Consider the following 22,135-nt stretch of genomic DNA (forward strand, 5'->3'; position numbering starts at 1 on the left):
TGTTTTCTTGTTTTATTTATTCATTTTTGATCACTTGCAAGAACAAAACAAATGCCTTAATGTTTGAGTTCTGCACTCCAAACCAACCATTGACTTTCAGTTTTCAAATGTGGGCACAAGAGGGTGCTGCACACCCAGAAAATGTATTGATCGAAGCCTTTCAGATTAGTTGATATATCGGACTCCACCTGGTGCCTTTTGGAGCAGGAAGTGTGTCTACGTGCCTTTCGCCTCGTACTACCTCTCCTCCAGCCTTCATCAGCCGGGCTCACAGGATGCTGCGCTAAGAGACATCAAGGAACACCAGGCAACAACAGGTGAGAGCTTCCACACCACTCCTGTGACGTATTGATGACTTAAATTGACTGAACGGACTCATCCTAAATGGAAATGTGATCCATTTCTCTCTTTTTAGGTATTTGTAAAGATTTAGGCAAAATGGTTGGATTCTTCCAAATGTTGAGAAAGAAAAAGGAGGTGAGCCGTTAATTTAATTATTTTAAAAGTGAATTTGTACGGTGTGAATATTGCATTTGCCGCACAAATACGGATTTAATGATGCACTAAAAACTTAAAATTAAAATCTTATTTTGTCTCCCTGCATTTCAGCTGATCCCTCTGATAGGGTGCATAGCCTTTGCTGCAACGGGAGCCACGTCTGCTGCTCTCTATTTCCTATTTACTAAACCTGATGTGATGTGAGTGTTATTGTACTTTTTTCTCATTTCATTGAATTATATTTCACAGCATTTACATATTTCCTGTTTTTATACTTTAATCGGATTTCTAAATCAACGAGTCTCTGGCATGTAAAAAAAAAATGTAATTCACTTTTAGTTTGAATAAGACCAAAAACCCAGAGCCATGGGAGAGACTGGACCCATCAAAACCCCAAAAGGTAATCTGTAATATTCCTTACATTTTATACTGTTAAAATGGTTGACGCCCTTTTCTATTTTTTTTTTATTTGCACACACGGTGCAGCTACAATCTGCCGAATGTTATCAACTTAGAACCAGACTGCCATTGCGGAAACAGATAAATGATGTTTATTTTGCCCCACATGGTGGTGCAAGCTGCTCATGTCACTTTAATGTGGTGAAGCGTCAATTGTTTGTTTGTTTTGTTGGCATTTTGCTGCAGCTCATCACCATCAATCAGCAGTGGAAACCAGTGGAGGAGCTGGAGTATGTGAAGAGTCTCACCAAGTAAAAGAAGGCGTGTGTCTGCTTGAAAGATGTCCTCATATGTAACTACTGTACAGGTTCAATAAATTATTATTGGGAGTTCAACTTTCAGAGTGTTTCTTTTGTTATCAATCGTTGTCTATAAACATATTTATGCGGTAATGTTTTTGTTTTTTTTTGTCTTTTGATTGATCATCTGCATCCCAAAAAGTGTGTTTGACCTTTTTAAATGCACCGCTAACAAGAAATTTGGGAGGAAGATGTGCTGCATCTGCTCTTGTCGTGTAAGAATGCATCACAAAATATAATAAAACATTAATATAAGGCTGGTAATAATGTAAATGTTTCTGTCAGTCAACAAATCCCATGAAAAGAAGACAAAGAAGAGCTCCATTGGCCTGCAGCAGACGTATAACAGGAAAAGCACTACGGTGCTACTCATAACTCTTAACATCCACTTTGTTAGGATAAAAAACAAAACAAGATAAAACATTATTTACTGCGCTTTCGTGCTGCTGCTGTTGTTGCTTGGATATTTTCCCATTTGTCTTCATGCTAAGCTAAGCTAAACTTCTCGTTTGGCTCAAAGAAAGCGTATTTTTTTTATATGTCGAACTATTCCTTTAAAGATGCATTTCTTGGGACTTTTAGCTGAGAATGTATTGAGTTGATTTATGCTTTGTTTATTCTACTAATGTGTTAGAGAAAGATTAATGGCAGGATATTCTTTCAGGTTGTTATCATGAGCTCGATAGTATTCACTGTGGACATGATGACTCAGACAACAGGTGTAACTAATGCTGGTACTGGTGGATCTCCTCTATTTAGGTGTGCCAGTAAAACATGGCAGCAACACCTGCATCCTTGATCCACCTGCTTCTCCTGCTATGACGAGCCAAATTGTCTGTTGTAAAAAAGGTTTAATGCTTTAAATGGTTACAGCTTAATATGCTTTTGTCAAAAACAATCTCACCTCAAGGTCCGACATGACCAAGTTAGTGGTCAATGTGTCCATGTGAGTGAATCTACAAACTCCTGAAGACCATGATCGAAAGCTCAGATCAGAGCACAGCTTCTACTTGGACCTTTATGCTGATTAATTGATGGAATGCATTTGGGGATAAAAGATACACAATTACTACAATCATCGATGAATAAAACACAATAATGCCCAAAAGCCTTATTTCCTCCAAACTTGTTAACAAGGTCATTAATGAAACTCCATCAAGTAAAACTTTGCTTTTTCATTCTGTCATGTCCACATTTTATGTAAAAGACACCGTCAGTATTTGTTTGAATGTTGTTTTCAGACATGCAAATGGTGAATAGTTACCAGCTAGGACAACGAGAAAATTTAATTACAGCCATAAAAGAAAATGCACTTATCTGCTTAGTTTATTGGGTGTACGACACTCCCATTGTGTTTTATAATACTAGACAATCCTCTTAACATCCATCTCGTACCTCAGAAAAGAACATAAACATCAGGAAACCCTCCCCTCCCAGTGTCCGATGATATGTGGCTGGAACGGGTTGTCATTCATTATTAAACACTAATCAAAGGGTGTGAACACACAGAGACAAAAGGAATGTTGTGTTGTTTCCTGATTTGTTGGAGTTGCTCCCTGTTCCTGTTTGGTTTCACTTAGATGCACAATGGCCAACACGTGATCAGGTCAGGGAGGGTTGTCAGACACTTCCTTCCTCTTTACCATTTTAGCCAATGTTTTTTATTCTGATTTTAAATGCGACATAGACGTTTTCCAGTCACACTTCATAGCTTTAGAGAATGTAAACAGTTGTGGACAAGAGCTGTGTTGTCTAGATAGCATGCATGCATATATATATATATATATAAAATATACATATATATATATAAAATATACATATATATTTAGAATATATATTTTATATATGTATATATATATATATATATATATATAATGTTTGAGGTAATAAAAGATTAGGGAAACAATGACAGAGGAGGAAGGATGTAGCTTGCTGGAATTGGTGGACGTGACTCGGTCACAGACGTCGTGACACCACAGACCATGTGGCCAGCTAGTAAAGCGAGTATCACCCACACAGAGCATGACAAGTAAGAGATAGACTTCCTGTGAAATCTAGTGGTGCACTTTGATGCACCAAACCCTTTCAGACGGTGAACTATTTTGACCTGCATATACAGTGGATTTTAAATGTGGGACATCTATTTGAATCTTGGTTCATTTGTATAGGTACTTCAACAAATGTAGGAAAGTTAAACACTGAAATGCTGTAAAAACACGTTCACTATTAGCAGCCTGTTTAAAAAAAAAAAAAAAACTCTGTTTCAATCTCCATTCTCCAGCTGCCCCATGATCCTGGTCACCCAGATATATTACATATAATCTCCAATATTATAGGAATTATGTTCTGACATCCAACGTTAGTCACAGCGTTCTATTTTTAAATAAATAAAAATAGTTCACTCGCAAAAAAAAAAAGGAGATTGTATTCTGAGTTTAGGGTGACTTGTTACCGCGGTAACAGAGCCAGAGTTTAAGTAAGCTCTTCCCTCCTCAAGAGTTTACACTTAAGTGAAGTTTTGTTTGTTCTACGGATTCAGACACGAGTGGGTTAAGAGGGCTCATTACTGCAGTGTAAAGGTGAGGCGGGGCGGTCAGCTGGAGGCGGTTAACTATTAGCTGTACAGCAGTACAAACAGGAGCCTTTGGTTGCCTGGAAACCGACAACACTCCCAGTTAACTCATGCTGTCAATGGCAATAATAAACCGTTGATACGAGCGAGTGGAAGCTTTCACTCCTGGGAAGACAAGTGGATTAAATCGTGCGGAATAAAAGTTTACATTTCCTAACATGAAGCTGCTCATTAAAGAAGAGACAAACAAAAGATGACATACTTTATTATAAACTAAAACAGTGATCCAGTTCCTGATTTCCTGTGATGATTAATATCCGACATGGAAAGGTCAACATAAAACCGACAGTCACTACTTGATCACAAAGAAACGTTATGAACACCCTTATTGGCAAATTTCAACTCACACCTCGCCTCTTTGAAATACTGAAGTTTAGCCAAACCTATCTGCATTAATATACCGTCAGTTAGATATGAAATGAAGCCGAGCTTTAAGTGCGAGTCTGAAACCGTGCTGACGCCGGTCCGACCACTGTAGCGTTTTTTTTACCCATTTTCAAAGTCAGGCACACTTTGATTGTCAGTTGAGTTGCGAGCTTTCCCGCAATGAATAAAGAGACATGCTAGAGTAAAATGTTAGAAGTGTAATTTAACTGTTTGTCAGTTATAACCGATATAAGAATACTTACGGTTGTTTTCTATTTTTTTTAAAGAAAGAAAGAAATCGTCCTTACAACAGACTTTGGCTGAAGAATATTAATGATTAAGAGGCGAGGACGGCCTATATGCATTGTGGCCACAGTTATCGAACGTTAACGAGGGACCTTTTCATGTGCCGACATCCTCACTAAAATAATAAATTCCTCGCACACAGTCCTCACACCTTGTAACAAAAAAAGTCAAATTTACAACCGATGACAAAACGAAAGTTGTCACAAATCAAACGGTAAAAAATACAAAAACTAAAAGTTAACCGTTGTAATAGGCTTCGATGGTGAATTAAGAGCAAGTTGTTTTCTTTTCTTTTTTTTTTGTTCATTCTCTTCGGTCCGAAAGCGTTTTGCGAGCGTGAGGGCGGAAGGTCCCTGGAGGCCGTAGTCGTCCTTAATTATAAATGTGCATCTCCCTGACGGTTTTTTGGCACCAGTCTTTTTGATTTACATACCGAATACCGTTTCTCCTGTCGGTGCGTCATCCCGGCTCCATGAACTGCTCGATGGAACGCCAGCATGAGTCTCTCTCTCTCTCTCTCTTCAGGCATTGGACTGCTGGCAGTGTGTACAGTTGTGTACCGGCCTCAGCCTGTGCGTCTGCACCTGCACGGTGCACCTGGTGAGACCGTAGGTGTGAAGCAGCAGGTGGCGGGCCTTCGCCTGGACGTCCTCCCAGCTGTCGGCGCTAGAAGGAGCTGCAGACGCAAACAGTTCAGGTAGTTTAAGGGCACTGGTGCTGGATCACTGGAACTGTTTACTGGGACACTTTAGTGGAACCGAGCAATCGTTAACGTCATTAGTTACACCAAAAAATCTGCTGGGAAAAAAGGTGAATGCCCTTCTACATACTCATTGTTTTTAGTTTATAGTATATATTCTTTTACCAAGTGTCGATCTTTTATATAAACTATTAATATTGCAATTAAAATTGCTAAGAAATGCTTGTTCAGACCACTAAATGGTGCTAGAGAGTTTCTTTTGACCAAATGCATACTTGGCAGTTGAAAAAAAAAAGGGAACAAATCTTAATATATGTTATCAGAAAACTCAGCATGACATCATTACCATCAACAAAACACTGGGAAATCTAAAATATTTAGTTGTTGTATGTATACTTTTAGAATATGGAATTGCATTGTTGCAGATCTGTACTTTCTGGAAGTCTGGCTGAGTCACAGCAGGTGCACTCAAAGTCCAAACTGATGCTTCTGTTTTCTGCAGGTGACGCAAGTTGCGTTCGTAGAACCGCTTTGAACAATGAACACACAGCTCCCTCTTGTGAGGAATCTGGAGACTGCTAAACATGAACTTGAGTAAACTGTAAACCAGGGGAGTCAAACCTATGGCCTGAGGGCCATAAACCAGCCCGCCGAAGGGGTTCGATCCCGGAGGCTTTTTCAAAGTGTGAAAACAGCAGATATCATTAATTCCAGTTTTCAATCAAGTGTACAGATATTCCTATTTGTCCACTGGGGTCCGCTTTGATCTCGTCAGAAAGGAATTTATTTACCTTTCAGTGCCCTGAGGAAGATAATATTTAGCATTTTGGCAATTTGGAAGAAACAGCAGTCAGAGACATCTCGTGCTGTTCATCAACCGCTTTGATAATGAATTGTTCATTAATTGTGGACATTTCTAGAATGTACTCGTACTCTTTTACAGTAAAAGAAAGGGAAACATTTGGACGCGTTGGTATTTATAGGTTATTATGCAATGGTGTTACTGGTACGGCTCACTCAAGATCAAATTGGGCCGTGTGAACTAAAACCGTTTACACCCATGCTGTAAACTACTTATATGAAGGGCCTCGCATCTCAGTACGGGTAAGAGGCTCAGGGCCAAATACCAACAGGTGCTAGACAATACTACATTGTTTCAATGTAAATCGGGTTAAGATGTACTCTCCCTCCCTTTTATATTTGCCATTTTGTGTCAATACTGAATGATTGACTTTTTTGTCAATCATCTCCACAGAACTGACGCAGTGGTCTGATGCAATGAAAGATGAGGTCTAGAGCCTCCTGGCAACGTGCTACATTTGGCAGAAACAAGTCTCTGCACGCCATGGATTGAACATCATCTGCCCTGGGAAGCCTGATGGAGGCACAAGCAAATTCCAGAACAAACTGTGCTTCAAAAGGATAAAAAAAAAAACAGTGTTGCTCTGACAAGTCGCTGACATTTAACACGCTGCCAAAATCAACACTGGAAACGGTTCAAATCCAAAGTTTAAATCCAAAGCCAGGACGCTCCTCTGAGAATCTGTGGAACGACTTGAAGGCTCCAGGACGAAAGTGCTTGTTTAATGTCACCGAGTTTGAGAACATAAGACACGCCAGAGTCAGACACACCGCAAGCTATTATCACTGCCGATGTTTTTTATTCAAATTACAGTTCTGCATGACATTTTCGGTAAATATGCGAATGGAAATAAAATCATGGAGCTGATAATTGATGAGTCGGTCCAGTAATATGTTGTATAAAAACCAAATGTTCGCCATTTCCAACTTCAAAACATTGAGGATTTGCAGCTTTTCTTTGTCTTGTATCATCACAAACTGAATATCTTTATTTTTTGACAAAAAGATGCTACTTGATGACGTTATTTTAGGCTTTTAGTGACTTGTAGTGTAAATTTCTTCACTACTTTTCAGTGATTTTATTATTTCTGAATTAGGGCCGAAAGACCAGAAAATCAGCAAAGAAAAATTGTTAAATATGTTTTTATATGCACATTGTTTAAAAAATGGGATTACTAAACCTACATTAAATTAGTCATGTGGAATAATAATAATTAAATCATCTGTTTTTCGGGTGAAAAGAGAAAAAAACGTAAATATGTGCATTTATTACTATTGTGTCGAAGTAATCCATTCTCGATTCGATTATAACACCGAACAGAATAGTACTGTAAACATATTGTTACGTTATTGTCATTGTGTTATGTGGCTACTCACCGAGCTGCAGATGCACTATTGCTGCAGTCTTGTCCGCCGTCAGCGCCCAGACATTCAGCTCATCGACTGACTGGACGTCCTCCAGCTTCAGGAGGTCCTCTTTGATTCTCAGAGAGTCCAGATGTCTGGGAACACCTGGCACAGCAGGATACAAACATCAGCCCTCTAAACACTCAACATAATCTGAAAAGGACTGACTCTGGGACCAAAGACTTACCCTCCAGCACGATGACTGTTGTGTCTCGTATGATGCGAAATGTAGTGAAGAGAACCAGAATGGAGAAGATGTAGGTACAGATGGGGTCCGCCAACTTAAACTCTGGCTGTAAAGTCAGAGGGCGACATCAGATCAACTAAAAAGGGTTTTATTTGAGGCATAATTAACGCATGCCTTTGTCATGCTCAGCCATCCCTGTTGTTCATGTCATGTAATGTCAATTCAACAAATAGAGGGCTGCAGGGTCGACGTATCTTTGGAGGCCAAACAGGAAGTTCACATCTGGTTCCCTCGACAAAAATCTAAATGGCATTTTGGCATTAGATTTGAGATTATTGCAGAAATTAAGCTCTGTGGCAAACAAACCTCTACGGTGCTCATTTTGTTCAGCAACATGATCTTCACTAATAAATATGTCATCAACATTTTTAAATCTCTTGAGAAAAAAAATATCTATTTTTTTAAAGAAAACATTGATTTTGAGACACGGCAAGTAATTTACAGACTCATTCCTGTTGCAATCTCATACAGCCAACAATTACATAAACCCTGGAAAATTAAACGACTGCCAACAATTACCACAAGATATTGTTGACAAAGTCCAATTTAAATTACCAGTTACACTTCCAATCAGTAATATTATTTTGATAATAATACACAAGGCATCCATACAAAGAAAATCAAAACTAGTTTACGGAATAAAAATGTTAATTAATATCAAATGAAAAAGAGATGTCAACATTTCCAAAACAATACTTTTGGGAAGAAAACTAAGAGAAAACAGTATTAATTGTGAATCGTCGTGACGAACACGTGTACCTTGAAGCGGACAATGTAGGCCGCTATGAGAACCCCGACACTCTGGACGAGGTCTCCCAAAGCGTGGATGAAGGCTGCTCTTACAGCCAGGCTGCCGTGCTGCTGACCTGACCCGGCTGACTGTGAACTGGAGGCGGCTGCAGAGCCGTGAGAGTGGCCGTGAGAGTGGCCGTGGCCGTGAGAGTGGAGGTGGCCATTTTGGTTTAACAAGAAACCCATTCTGTCAGACACAAGAAAACAAAGAAAGTGGTTGTTGTTGTTTTTTTGAATGCACTGGCATTACATAACGTGTAATCCAGTTATGGTTCAACTGACTGCAGTCAGTGTTCAAACATTACACACTGAGAATCATCTACTTGACGCTATTTCAGACAGTACTTTGGACTGAACCGTCACATTGCTGCAGACGCTCACAGCGACGCATTCAGCAGTGTCACGGAGCTGCACACAGTTATTATTGTAAAAGCTTCCCAGTTCTCTGCAAACACACTTTTACATATGCTTTACATACGTGTTTACTTACATGAGGTTGACAGCCACCCCCACAGCTGCAGTGATGAGCATGACGTCTCCATCTATGTCGAACTCCTGGTGCACCGTCCTCTGAACCGCCTCATAGAGCAACACGGCCGTCAGAATGTAGATGAGCACCACACTGAGGACCGCCGATACCACCTCTGAAGCAGGAAATCACAATCAGTTGTTTGTACAAAGCATGATAGAATGAACAATGCTGGTTAGCTTGAGTGCACAGAGAACAAATTGCTTACAAGTATCTGCTAGTGTACAAACAATATCAAAATAATGGCCTAAATAATGGTGTATTGGGAAGATTTAAAATCAGATCCGGGTTTCAATCAATCAATTTCCCACTAATATGTTCCTCTCTGTGAAAGTCTGATTTAAAAGACCTGCAGTTTATGGCAAAATCAAAAAAACTGTAACAATAAAATAGAATAATAATAATAATTTAACTTTTTCCCTCTCATTTTCCATGTGTTCCAGGTTTTTTTAGATCGCTTGGGAACCTGGAAATTGATCCATGTCAACCAGAATCTTTCAATCACTTGTTTAGCCTCAACCAACATGGAGATGCATCTCAGTCTCTCTGCTACATGCTGTTTCTGATCGATTGTAATGTTGTATTAATGGCTCCTGCAGGGATCCAGTGTGTAAATATATCATTTGTAAATTATTTTATAATCGACTGAGAAATGATTCCACTTTAAACCCCCTGAATGATGCCCTTATTAATCTTAATTTAGTTTTTGATGAAAATAAAACAAATGCCGTTGTCATGATCCAGAGGTACGTATTACAATAACAACAATGACTGTTTGATCGTGAGAGGATCCCAGAATATAAATATCTAAGCATTTTTACATGTATAATACAGTATTAGATTCTGTATTATTCTGTCCTTTACGATCATGACGGGTGAATTTTAATGCGACAAATTTGGTTGGTTGTTGGTGCAGCAGCCTCGTGAATTAATCTGCGATGTCATCTAAAAATGAAAACACATTAACCTCTCTGTAACTTCAAGACTGGATAACTGCCCACTGCAGCACCTGGATATGACCACTTTAATAGAGCCGGTTTCTTTTTTCATCATAACTGTTGACTAACCTGTTCGGTACAGATAAGGGTCAATTACGAGAAGCTTGTTTAGTTTTGCTTCAGGTAGCTGTGTGACAGTCAGCTTCAAAATAATCCAACTGCTTTAGAAAAAAATTCTGAATAAGAATGTTTGACAGTGTTATATATCAAAATTAATACATTAATAAATGTTACTTTTTTTTCCTACATTTGACTTCATGTAATCGGTGCTTGTCTCCATGAGAGCTTGCAGTCATTTGGCAACAAGCAGACACAGAGAGGCGGTGTCATGACATTATAATCATATTAGTGATATTAATCAGGTCTGTAATTTAAATTCTATTTCTAATTACATCTAAAGTATCCAATCAGGATTCTGCTCTGGCTTGAACAGTCACTTTCTTTGTTGTACTTAATTAATTTGCATCCAAACCACCAATCACGTGGTCTCACAAAGAAAAAATGGAGAGAGATGAGAAGTGGAGAAGGGAAGTTTAAAGACTTGTGAGATCAGAGAATTACCGAGACGATGCAGGCCGAAAGTGAATCGGCTCGTGGGCGGCTTGGTGGAGAGCCAGAGGGCCAGCAGAGAAAACAAAATTCCCACGACATCTGTCAGCATGTGCACAGCGTCTGTCATAATGGCTAAGCTGTTTGACATGTAACCACCTGTAAGTAAGACAAAGACAACGGAGATTACATATCTATCGAAACTATTTGTGTAGGAAGAGATTTTGAGATACAAAACACGAGTTTTGGCTCCATGCAGATAGATACACATCGTTAGTAAAGTACATGGTTGGATTTCTAGCTTTCTTCTGTGTTTTGCAGCGACAAAATAGTCTTCAACCTGAAATTGTATGGTCCAAAGATTATTAAAATATCAACAACCCTTAAGTATTAATAAAGATCAATAATATAGGAGATTATTCAGCACAAGCAAGTCAGCAGGACATGCTTTTAGAGTTCTTACAGCAGATGTTGAATTGATTGTCGGACACATAATCAATCAGAGGAGCCTCTGGTTGCTTTACACCCAGACTGACAGAACCTGCAGAAACTAAGATCTTGATGTTGAGAGTACGAGTAGTAGCTCTTATGAATATGAACATTATTTTGAACATTATATTGTTGCAACATTATTCAATCCTATATGACAAAAGCTTGTTCTGTTACGACTTTTACTTCCTCTAGATAGTCAAGTTTGATCGTCTTCTTCTCCTCCTATGAATCGCCACCTTAACGTGGTGGAGGAGTTTGAGTGGCTCAGTGATCCTGGGAGCTATGTTGTCCGGGGCGTCAGCCCCTGGTAGGGTCTCCCAAGGCAAACAGGTCTCGGGGGAGAGCCCAGACTAAGAGCGGTTCAACAAACCCTGATGATAAGCAGCCCACGGATTGTAGCCACCTTGCCCGGACAAGGGAAACCGGGGCACCCTCCCGGAGCCAGACCCAGGAGGGGAGCTCGTCGGCGAGCGTCTGGTGGCCGGGCTTTCGCCCATGGGGCCCGGTCGGGCTCAGCCCGAAAGAACAACATGGAGCAGCTGTCACCCTGTGGACCCACCACCCGCAGGGAGAATTATCGGGGTCGGGTGCTATGTAGACCGGGCGGCGGGCCAGGCGGGAGACCTGGGCGGGCCGATCGCCGGCAGCATAGACTAGCTCTAGGGACGTGGAACGTCACCTCACTAGCGGGGAAAGAGCCGGAGCTGGTGCAGGAGGTGGAGCGGTACCAGCTAGATATAGTTGGGCTCACCTCCACGCACAGCATGGGCTCTGGAACCAAGCTCCTGGAGAAGGGTTGGACTTTGTCCTTTTCTGGAGTTGCCCAGGGTGAGAGGCGCCGGGCGGGAGTGGGGATACTCACGAGCCCCCGGCTGAGCGCCGCTGTGTTGGAGTTTTCCCCGGGGAACGAGAGGGTCGCCTCCCTGCGCCTACGGGTTGCGGGGAGTAAGGCTCTTACTGTTGTTTGTGCTTATGCACCGAACAGCATTTCGGAGTATCCGGCCTTCTTGGAGTCGGTGGGAGGGGTCCTGGAAAGGGCGCCGCCTGCCGACTCCATAGTTCTCCTGGGAGACTTCAACGCTCACGTGGGCAATGACAGAGAAACCTGGCGGGGCGTGATTGGGAGGAACGGCTTGCCCGATCTGAACCCGAATGGTGTTTTGTTGTTGGACTTCTGTGCTAGCCACAGTTTGTCCATAACAAACACCATGTTCGAACATAAGGTGGCTCATAAGTGTACCTGGTACCAGAACACCTTAGGCCGGAGATCAATGATCGACTTTGTAATCGTATCATCTGATCTGCGGCCGTATGTCTTGGACACTCGGGTGAAGAGAGGAGCAGAGCTGTCAACTGATCACCACCTGGTGGTGAGTTGGATCAGATGGCGGGGGACTCGGCTAGAGAGACCTGGCAAGCCCAAACGTGTAGTGAGGGTGAACTGGGAACGTCTGGCAGAGGATCCTGTCCGGGAGGTCTTCAACTCCCACCTCCGGAAGAACTTCTCACAAATCCCGAGGGAGGCTGGGGACATGGAATCCGAGTGGACCTTGTTCAAAGCCTCTATTGTGGACGCGGCTGCTCGGGGCTGTGGCCGGAAGGTCATCGGTGCCTGTCGTGGCGGCAACCCTAGAACCCGGTGGTGGACACCGGGGGTGAGGGTAGCCGTCAAACTGAAGAAGGAGGCCTTTCGGGCCTGGCTGGCCCAGGGGTCTCCTGAAGCAGCTGACGGGTACCGGCGGGCCAAAAGGGCTGCAGCGACGATGGTCGCGGAGGCTAAAACTCGGGCATGGGAGGAGTTCGGGGAGGCCATGGAGAAGGACTTTCGGTTGGCCTCAAGGAAGTTCTGGCAAACCATCCGACGGCTCAGGAAGGGAAAGCAGGGTCTACCCCAGGCTGTTCTCAGCAGGGGGGGGGGAACTGCTGACCCGGACTGGGGACATCGTCGGGCGGTGGAAAGAGCACTTTGAGGAACTCCTAAACCCGGCCAACATGTCCCCCGCAGAGGGGGCAGCGCCGGAAGACTTTGGGGTGGATTCACCCATATCCCTGGCAGAGGTCGCTAAGGTAGTCAAAAAGCTCCTTGGTGGCAAGGCGCCAGGGGTGGATGAGATCCGCCCTGAGATGCTGAAAGCGCTGGACATTGTTGGGCTGTCTTGGTTGACACGCCTTTTCAGTGTCGCATGGGGGTCAGGAACAGTGCCCATGGACTGGCAGACCGGGGTGGTGGTTCCCATCTTCAAGAAGGGGGACCGGAGAGTGTGCTCGAACTATCGTGGTATCACACTGCTCAGCCTCCCAGGAAAAGCTTATGCCAGGGTGCTGGAGAGGAGGCTCCGACCGCTTGTCGAACCTCAGATTCAGGACGAACAGTGCGGATTCCGTCCCGGTCGTGGAACAGTGGACCAGCTCTTTACCCTCGCAAGATTACTGGAGGGGTCCTGGGAGTTTGCCCAACCAGTTTACATGTGCTTTGTAGACCTGGAGAAGGCTTTCGACCGGGTCCCTCGGGGGTTTTTGTGGGGGGTGCTGCGGGAGTATGGGGTGCCGGACCCGTTGGCACGGGCCATCCGGTCTCTGTATGCCTGCAGTAGGAGCTGTGTTCGTCTCCTCGGTAGTAAGTCAGACACGTTCCCGGTGGGTGTTGGCCTCCGCCAGGGCTGCCCTTTATCACCGGTCCTGTTCGTGACCTTCATGGACAGGATATCTAGGCGCAGCCAGGGGGCGGAGAGGATCCGGTTCGGGAGTCTCGGGATCGCCTCTCTGCTGTTTGCGGATGATGTGGTCCTGTTTGCCTCCTCGGACCGTGACCTCCAGCATTCACTGGGGCGTTTTGCAGCCGAGTGCGAAGCGGCAGGGATGAGAGTTAGCACCTCCAAATCTGAGGCCATGGTGCTCTGCCGGAAACCGGCGGATTGCTCCCTCCAGGTGGGGGCAAACTGCCTACCCCAAGCGAAGGAGTTCAAGTATCTCGGGGTCTTGTTCACGAGTGAGGGTAAGGTGGAGCGGGAGATCGATAGGCGGATCGGTGCGGCTGCAGCAGTAAAACAGGCGCTGTACCGGTCCGTCTTAGTGAAGAGGGAGCTGAGCCGGAAGGCAAAGCTCTCCATTTACTGGTCGGTCTACGTTCCAACCCTCACCTATGGTCACGAACTCTGGGTCGTGACCGAAAGAACGAGATCTCGGATACAAGCGGCCGAAATGAGCTTCCTCCGTAGGGTGGCCGGGCTCAGCCTTAGAGATAGGGTAAGGAGCTCGGACATCAGGGGGGAGCTTGGAGTCGAGTCGCTGCTCCTTCGTGTCGAAAGGAGTCAGCTAAGGTGGTTCGGGCATCTAGTCAGGATGCCTCCTGGACGCCTCCCATTAGAGGTTTTCCGGGCACGTCCAACTGGTAGGAGGCCCCGGGGAAGACCGAGGACACGCTGGAGGGATTATATCTCCCGGCTGGCCTTGGAACGCCTCGATATCCCCCAGAATGAGCTGGAAAGTGCTGCGGGTGAGAGGGAAGCCTGGGTCGGCCTGCTGAACCTGCTGCCACCGCGACCCGACCCCGGATAAGCGGGTGATAATGGATGGATGGATGGATGTTCTATCTTGCGTGCAAGATCTCCTTAAGGGACTGATCTCTGAAACAATAGTGTGTGATTGCATCTAGACACACAGATTTAGAGATATCCATCTCTTTAGCTTTATCATGCTGAGACAATACAATGGAGGTGAATAGAAGAGTACATTTAAAACAATAGATACTCTCTATTTAAATGCAGCCGATGTGAAATGGCAAACTCTGCTCCATTTTCGCTAAAGGTTAATGTTTTATGATGTAAGTGGAGGCACTTGGAAACTCACTTTACAGGGAGCATTATAGATCCTTTTCTTCAACTTAATTGACTGTTAATAAGTGACAGGAACAATCAATGTCTCCCCCAGTGTGAGTATCATGGTATCGGCATTACTCGGTAGTGTTTATCTGAACAGCCTTGTCCAGACAAACATGTCCACCTATAATAATAATGCAACAATTGTGCACTGTGAACATGCTTACCAACAATCTCAGCTGTCATGAAAAAGAAATACAGCAACGCTGCAAAGACGAGCCTCTTCATCACCCTCTTGTGTTTGATCCTCTCCCTCTTCTTGTTGCAGTTGTCGCAGGGGTCCATGTTTAACCCGGGGCTGCCCAGGCTGGACGCGGAGTCGAGCAGGCAGTCGTCGTCGTCCGTCACCGCCAGCGTGCTCACCGCCACCCCGTTGGACGGAGCCCCGGCGGAGTAGTCCGACATCTCCCCGGAGACCACGACCTTCAGCTTGTTGAATTTGGGCGTCTCATCCTCCACCAGCTCGTCGGAGAAGTCGAAGGGCGCCGTGTCGCTCAGGTCCCAGTCGCTGCGCTCTCTCCTGAAGGCGGACCGCACCTTGCTGAGGAGGTTCCCACCTGCCATCTTTAACAAGTCGGGTTATCAAGGCGGTCTGTCGTCTGCTGGTTCCCTTCGAAATAATCATTCACATTTTTTTTTTTTAGGAGGGTGAACTATTCCATTTTAACTCCATCGTAGCATCCCTGCGGAGACAAATAAATGAAAGTGGTACTTAGTGATAACTCAACTCAAGATCCCCCCACAGAGCTGTTTCATGTCAAGTCGGTGACTTGGCACGTTAAAGACAACAAGCGTGACGTCATTGATTCGCTCACATTCCTCGCTGATAAACTTTGAGTCCTAAAAACACACACACACACACTGCCTTGGCTAAACAGTAACCAGCTAGCTTAGCACAGGTTATCTAGCATGAATATTGTGGTCATAGTGTCAGTTCGCGACACACACAACAACCGTTGCGACGTCATAGCTTGTTAATACATATGAGCCGGACTTACCTAACAGATGTACGACACGGTTCTACAATATTAATTCGCCTTTAAATAAATGTTTTTAAAAAACGGTCCATGTAACACTGGTGTAAACACAGTTGTGCCTCGGCACTCGGAAGCAACAACACTAGCATGTTTGGTTGCGCCCGCAAGTCACGTGATGACGTAGGAGTCACATGACTGGGGGGTGTTTTTCTTTTTTTCTTTTTTCATCCAAAACATTTTTTTTTTGTCTGTGTGTGTGTGTGTGCGTGCGTTGCTGTTTCTCCTCGTGCTTCCGGGGAGGTGAGAAGTCGCTCGACTCGTCACACCTACAAATACAAACAGCCAGTCCGACGGGTAAGACGGTGTTGACATGTTTACGCTCTACAACCGAGCTAAAATACTTCCTCTCCCCGGTTAGTTGCTCGGCGGTGTGATAATCTAACGTTTCTAAACAAGCTTCGTTTCTCGACGCTTTCAGGCTATAAAAGCAGCAGTCTGGTTGCAACAAGAGCCGTTGCACATGGAGGTAGAGGAGATGGAAGATGAAGGACCTTCGCTCCAGAGGGAACCTCCACACGTCCAAGGTGTGTGTGTGTGTGTGTGTGTGTGTGTGTGTGTGTGTGTGTGTGTGTGTGTGTGTGTGTGTGTGTGTGTGTGTGTGTGTGTGTGTGTGTGTGTGTGTGTGTGTGTGTGTGTGTGTGTGTGTGTGTGTGTGTGTGTGTGTGTGTGTGTGTGTGTGTGTGTGTGTGTGTGTGTGTGTGTGTGTGTGTGTGTGTGTGTGTGTGTGTGTGTGTGTGTGTGTGTGTGTGTGTGTGTGTGTGTGTGTGTGTGTGTGTGTGTGTGTGTGTGTGTGTGTGTGTGTGTGTGTGTGTGTGTGTGTGTGTGTGTGTGTGTGTGCGTGCGTGCGTGCGTGCGTGCGTGCGTGCGTGCGTCTGTGCGCGTGTGTACATCTCTACGTCTGTCTGGCCCAGTGCCGTAACGGAAACACATGAGGCCCTCCTGCAGAATAACCCTGAGAGGGGCCCCCCCCCCCCCTCCCCCCATATGTAAGGGATAATGTATTGTCCGGTGGTCATTATCCAAAGATAAACAAACAGGACCCAAGCTTTTCTTTTGAGGGAAATTTATTCAATCAGAAAAAACAGCTCAAACAGAGAACAAATGTATTCCAACAGAAACAAAACATATGCTAGGGCCTATCAAACAGCTCAAACAGAACATGTGTTACAACAACATAACAAATATGCCTACATATAGTCGATACACCGGTGGGCTACTTTCTACAGGTTTGCATTTGAATACACATGTGCGCGTCTTTTAGCAAATCTGTGTGCAAAGTCTTTAACCACGCTCTTTACATCTAAACTGACGTTTATTCTCTATGCTAAGGATGGCCACACCTGACAGCCTCTCTTGTGACATGGAGCTTCTGAGATATGTTTTGATCAGTTTTAGCTTGGAAAATTACCTTTCTTACTTAACGGTTACTTTTATTATTTTGTACAGAGCCGTTGTCTTCTCAAAAGAGTTGCAGTGTTGTACAACGTGAAATGAAGTTAAACAACGATGTGGTTGTGGAGATAATTAAGGAAACGTGTCCGATAATGGGCGCAGGGGGTATAGTGAGAGCATAGGTTTAATAAGGTTAATGTATTTTCAAGCACAACACATAGACAGAGCAGTACAGCTGTCAAAGTATAACGTTAGCTACGTGGTAATGTTAGCTATAGCAAACAGTACAATACCTTTCTCTTCTGGCAGATGAGTGCATCCTTCACCAGCTGGTCGAAAAAGACTTGTAATTTTGGGAAGTTTGGCATTTAATTCAGAAATTTTCTGTTTTGATTGCCGCTTTTGGGCACCACTTTTAAATGTGCGTTTCATTTTTCCTCAAGAGAAATTTCCTCGTAGTTCTCCCAGAATACACGCGGCCCAACAATAACACCAGTCCGCGTAGCAGGAGGCCCTAGTGGTTGCCTGTTACGATTGCCTTTACAACTATTATTTAAAACTTATAAAGCCAGTTTAAAATACTTTTTTTTTATTGTGTAGCTTTATATGAGAGAGACAACTTTGAGGGATATTTTAATGTTATTACGTAATGTAATATTATTTATTTATTACATTATTCGGCCCAGATTCGGCAGCCGATAAACCGGTTGCCATGTCTCAGACAGAATCTGCCCATGTCCGTAACAGCTACACCTGGGCCAGACATGGCAACAGTGAAATGTGCCAAAGGTGGCTCACATTTGGCCGCATCGAGCTGGAACACAGCCGAGTCAGCCGACACTTAGCCGCAATACGGCCGAGTGCGCTGCCTAGTGTTGGATTAAAAAAAAAAATTGCCATGCGAGGCCCCCCCGCAGTGCGGGGGCTGCGGGGGTGATCTCTACGGGCCTGGTCTGGCCTGCGATCACCAGGCTTAGGATAGATTCGCTGAATGATCCAGCACCAGCTCATGCACCCTCAGTCACTTGTGAGTGACCACTACGAACATGTTTAGGGTCCATGAAAGGAGCCTAGAGCCTCAGAACAATGTTTAATGTGATATCCCGGCCTTCAGTACCTTCTGTAAGTTAGGCTTTTAAAAAAGAAGGAAGATTCACTTCCCCTAATGAAAGTTAAAAAATATCTTTGTTTATGCTGTGTGCATTTCATATTTTAGTCATTTTAATGACCCTTTCCGTAGTTGTAAATAGCTTAATGCCAACATCTAAGTTATAATTATAATAAGGAATTTGATAGCTCGGATATGTTGGACTTTGCGTAAAGTGCATCATACCTGAAAACCAAACAAACATGGATTCCATTCATTTTGACTTATAAATGATTTTCATAAAAGATTTCATCAGGATTATATTCACAGACTTTAGAAAGCTCCTCCAGAGCCACATATGATATTATCCAACTGTTTGAGTAGTCCAGTAAACTGTGAGTGAACAAACCTTTACAAAGCTTACAGAATCATTCATAACACAGACTAACGGACAATAAGAAAGTTATAGGCTCGGGACGGTTATTGTTAAGAACTTTACATTATCGGTAAAAGCAGTCAATCTCCCGTCATTTCTGTGACGGGATTCCTGAAGCAGTTGGTTCGACTCGAGTTCATGAACAAATTGCATGCAGGTCAACATTTATATTATTGCTTATTATATGATCATTGTCCAGTGATTTTATTTTGCTGAAAGATGAATTAAATATGGCACTGCACAATGTCTTCATCACAGTGACCAACACTAGATCACTTGAAACAATGTAGTCTTACATCTAGGATAGGAATATATAAGCATTTCTGCTTCTGCATATACCTTTTCAGTCTTTTTTTTTTTTGTATATTAGATTGTGGCTTTACTTATTGTATGGAGTGATTGACTGAATTCAACATATACAATACAATGCTCGCACTCATCTAAAGGGGTTCCGCAGTCAGAATAAAAAAGGTGAAAGGTCCGTTCAGAGTTCAAGGACTCATCAGACCTCCAAAAAGTGACGTGTGTGTGACCCAGTCAGCCGCTGTTTTCGAGGACAGCCCGAGACGCAATACTAAAATACGTTGTACATGTTTGCCTCAACATTCGACAGATCTCCGTCTTGCACCGCCGGAATCATTGTGTCTGGAGAGCTCGGCGTTTGTGGATAAGAGAGCGGTGGGCGAGCTCACGGAGGGATTACTCTCTCACTACCTACCAGATCTACAGAACTCTAAACGAGCCCTCCAAGAGCTCACGTGAGTGTTTCCTCAAATGATCGCTGTCTCATTACGTCTACTTGTGGGGGGAGAAACGTTAAAGGACTCAGTTGTACTTTGACAAGAGACATCAATCAAGTGTTTGCTCATAGATGTTGATCAGGTGTCAATCAAGGAGGTTGTATGTTGGTAGGAGAGAAAAAAGGCTCCATCACAACTTGTTTAAGATATTAAATCCTCCCATTGTCTGAATGATTAGTTTATATGCATGTTATAGACATTAACTTTGTGCGCTTGATGTCTTTTGACCTCTTTGTTATTGTGTAAACCAGACAAAATCAGCTGATATTGTTAGACACACTGGACCAAGAGGTCACCAAGTTCAGAGACTGTAACGCCTTACTGGACCTCAACTCACTGGTACGTTTGGACTGAATTATAACCTCGTTTGATTTCATGTTGCTTTCTCTCCACCAGCCGACAGGAACGCTTTTCTAATCCAGTGTGTGGTCTTTAGTTTACAGAGGCGAAGGTTTATCACAACAAACTGGTGAACATAAGGAAAGAGATGATTGTGCTCCACGAGAAAACCACCAAACTAAAGGTACCTCGGATCTAACGAAGGTTTCCGGCAAAAGAGCAACATTCGGTGGACGAGATGCAAACTAAACCATTAATCCACTGATTTTAAATGTTTACTTTTGGGTTTTTCTCTCAGAAAAGAGGGTTGAAGCTTCAGCAACAGAAGCAGAAGGAGGCGCTGGAGAACGAGCAGCGGCACGAGAAGGAGCGCGAGAGAGAAAGGCAGCTCGTGGCCAAACCTGCAAAAAGAACTTAGGATCCCCAAGTACGTCTGCTGTATAAAGGGGTCGCGCCGGGGCTTTTTGCATTCATAACGTATTACTGCTGACTGTTTTCCAAAGCAAAAGTATTTTTTGGGGCAAGAGAATCAATCAATCAGACAGGCAGATGGTGGGGAGATTTAGTTTTTTTACAAGGTTTTAGTTTTTTTACAGGATTTTTACAATGTTTTGTTGCCTATGTCAAGCAGGTTTTATGTTTATTTTTTTTCATTTCCATTGGAATTGTTAGGAATCAACTTGGCTCCACCTAAAATACATAGGGCATTTAGTTTGCCTTTGTTTCCTACAGTATTACAGAAAAGACTGTAAATGTCGTGCTTAACTTTTGGGACGCGAGTTGTGATCTGGTAACTTGACTCCTGTTGTTTCTGCACATGGAGGACGACACTCGCCCATCTTGATACTTAGAGGTGACAAGATCTGTTTTAATTGAAGGTGGGAAGCTGTCTTTGCGGAAAGAAATGGATTGAGAAAAAAAAATCCATTCAAAAATCTTCAAGACTAATAATAAGGGTAGCGTAATGAACTTTAGGAAATAGTCCACTTAACAGTATATGTGATTTTTGTTGTTGTAAATGGGCCAAAACGTGCACAAAGTGTGGTGGGATCCTTTATGTTGCCAAGATCACCACAAACCAAAGACATGGGACTAAATCATCAAATGCTGGTACTTCCCACCATCGACCTCTGATGACACACACAAACTCCAGCTCTTCTTTGAGGGTGGAACAAATTACTCAAAGACACTTGCAGCCGTTGGACAATGACATGGAGGAGAATCAATGAGTTTGTGGGTTAAAGATATAGTGTTAATATATGTTATTCCTGTTAGTGCTGAATGTTAAATAACAGGAATGCTGTTTCAGTTGGTCTGCACTAAAGTTAACTGACTGTGTTTCCAGGTGTTATGAGAATGGATGATAATACCAAATCGTGTACATTTGTTGAGCAGACTTTTCAAGAGGCTTCTTATCCACTACTTTTGCAGTACGCAATCTGACCCACAATCCTTTGTGCAGCAGATCTATGAGCAAGAGGGTCAAAGTTCAAGATGCGTAGTATGTCCCAAGTGAATGCGTATTGCATGCAACAGTACACACTTTGTAAAAATAGCTGCAGTATGCTCTAAAAGTAAAATTCAATAAATGTGATTTGGAACACGGATACAGTGGAAACTTCCTCTTTTCTCGCCTCTTGTGCACGTTGGACTATGAACTGTATTGAGCATTTCTATCCACCAGGTGGCAGCAGAGACCAGAATGCATTCAACTAGATTTTTTTTTTTACTGCTTAAACATTTCTGCACCAGCTGATGTTACTGATTAGCACATATACAACCAGTAAGAAAGTATCTGATGCGAGTTCATTTTGTTTTAATGAGCACCTGCAGAGTCTCGGTCCTCCATGCATCGCACACAAACATTCAGGACATAAACTAGCACTTCACAAACATCATGACATGCTTCTAATGGGGGTCGGATTACATGATCACCTTGGATGCCAGGTGGATGTAGTTGTCCGTAATTCAGCCTCAACGTTTCCCTCGTGAAGCTTGAATTGTCACCAAGTTGGGGATTTAAAAAAAAAA

At 43.5% G+C, this 22,135-nt stretch overlaps 3 protein-coding genes across 5 annotated transcripts; 2 read left to right on the forward strand and 1 right to left on the reverse strand.

The window, feature by feature from the left end:
* Positions 1 to 212: 212 nt before the first annotated feature.
* c3h15orf48 (chromosome 3 C15orf48 homolog) lies at positions 213 to 1,292 on the forward strand. Its single transcript, XM_034561866.1, has 5 exons — positions 213 to 317; positions 416 to 477; positions 610 to 698; positions 838 to 898; positions 1,144 to 1,292. The coding sequence occupies exons 2-5, from the start codon at positions 439 to 441 to the stop codon at positions 1,210 to 1,212; spliced, it is 258 nt and encodes an 85-aa protein (XP_034417757.1). The 5' UTR covers positions 213 to 317; positions 416 to 438; the 3' UTR covers positions 1,213 to 1,292.
* Positions 1,293 to 4,077: 2,785 nt separating this feature from the next.
* Positions 4,078 to 16,207, reverse strand: slc30a4 (solute carrier family 30 member 4). 2 transcript variants are annotated; one of them, XM_034560036.1, is made up of 8 exons: positions 16,012 to 16,207; positions 15,181 to 15,623; positions 10,656 to 10,802; positions 9,058 to 9,211; positions 8,535 to 8,754; positions 7,716 to 7,821; positions 7,499 to 7,633; positions 4,078 to 5,236 (listed from the first exon to the last, which is right to left on the reverse strand). In XM_034560036.1, the coding sequence occupies exons 2-8, from the start codon at positions 15,575 to 15,577 to the stop codon at positions 5,082 to 5,084; spliced, it is 1,314 nt and encodes a 437-aa protein (XP_034415927.1). In that variant the 5' UTR covers positions 15,578 to 15,623; positions 16,012 to 16,207; the 3' UTR covers positions 4,078 to 5,081. The 2 variants fall into 2 exon arrangements, with proteins under 2 accessions (XP_034415927.1, XP_034415918.1); XM_034560027.1 differs by having other exon boundaries at positions 15,181 to 15,696.
* bloc1s6 (biogenesis of lysosomal organelles complex-1, subunit 6, pallidin) lies at positions 16,185 to 21,711 on the forward strand. Of its 2 annotated transcripts, XM_034560049.1 has the most exons (6): positions 16,185 to 16,344; positions 16,469 to 16,574; positions 19,579 to 19,723; positions 20,017 to 20,104; positions 20,202 to 20,288; positions 20,403 to 21,711. In XM_034560049.1, the coding sequence occupies exons 2-6, from the start codon at positions 16,511 to 16,513 to the stop codon at positions 20,520 to 20,522; spliced, it is 504 nt and encodes a 167-aa protein (XP_034415940.1). In that variant the 5' UTR covers positions 16,185 to 16,344; positions 16,469 to 16,510; the 3' UTR covers positions 20,523 to 21,711. The 2 variants fall into 2 exon arrangements, with proteins under 2 accessions (XP_034415940.1, XP_034415947.1); XM_034560056.1 differs by having other exon boundaries at positions 16,282 to 16,574.
* Positions 21,712 to 22,135: the final 424 nt, after the last annotated feature.

The sequence above is a fragment of the Cyclopterus lumpus genome, chromosome 3, assembly GCF_009769545.1.
Source record: "Cyclopterus lumpus isolate fCycLum1 chromosome 3, fCycLum1.pri, whole genome shotgun sequence".
Lineage (NCBI taxonomy): Eukaryota > Metazoa > Chordata > Actinopteri > Perciformes > Cyclopteridae > Cyclopterus > Cyclopterus lumpus.

Excerpts from the sequence above, each read along its gene's own strand:
- bloc1s6 (XM_034560049.1), top strand. The coding sequence starts at position 16,511 with ATGGAGGTAGAGGAGATGGAAGATGAAGGACCTTCGCTCCAGAGGGAA. Across the intron at positions 20,105-20,201 it reads TACTGGACCTCAACTCACTG|TTTACAGAGGCGAAGGTTTA; the intron begins GTACGTTTGGAC and ends TGTGGTCTTTAG. Across the intron at positions 20,289-20,402 it reads AGAAAACCACCAAACTAAAG|AAAAGAGGGTTGAAGCTTCA; the intron begins GTACCTCGGATC and ends TTTTTCTCTCAG.
- slc30a4 (XM_034560036.1), bottom strand. The coding sequence starts at position 15,577 with ATGGCAGGTGGGAACCTCCTCAGCAAGGTGCGGTCCGCCTTCAGGAGA. Across the intron at positions 8,755-9,057 it reads GGGGTGGCTGTCAACCTCAT|AATGGGTTTCTTGTTAAACC; the intron begins GTAAGTAAACAC and ends TGTGTCTGACAG. Across the intron at positions 5,237-7,498 it reads AATAGTGCATCTGCAGCTCG|CTCCTTCTAGCGCCGACAGC; the intron begins GTGAGTAGCCAC and ends TTGCGTCTGCAG.
- c3h15orf48 (XM_034561866.1), top strand. The coding sequence starts at position 439 with ATGGTTGGATTCTTCCAAATGTTGAGAAAGAAAAAGGAG. Across the intron at positions 478-609 it reads TGTTGAGAAAGAAAAAGGAG|CTGATCCCTCTGATAGGGTG; the intron begins GTGAGCCGTTAA and ends CCTGCATTTCAG. Across the intron at positions 899-1,143 it reads ACCCATCAAAACCCCAAAAG|CTCATCACCATCAATCAGCA; the intron begins GTAATCTGTAAT and ends ATTTTGCTGCAG.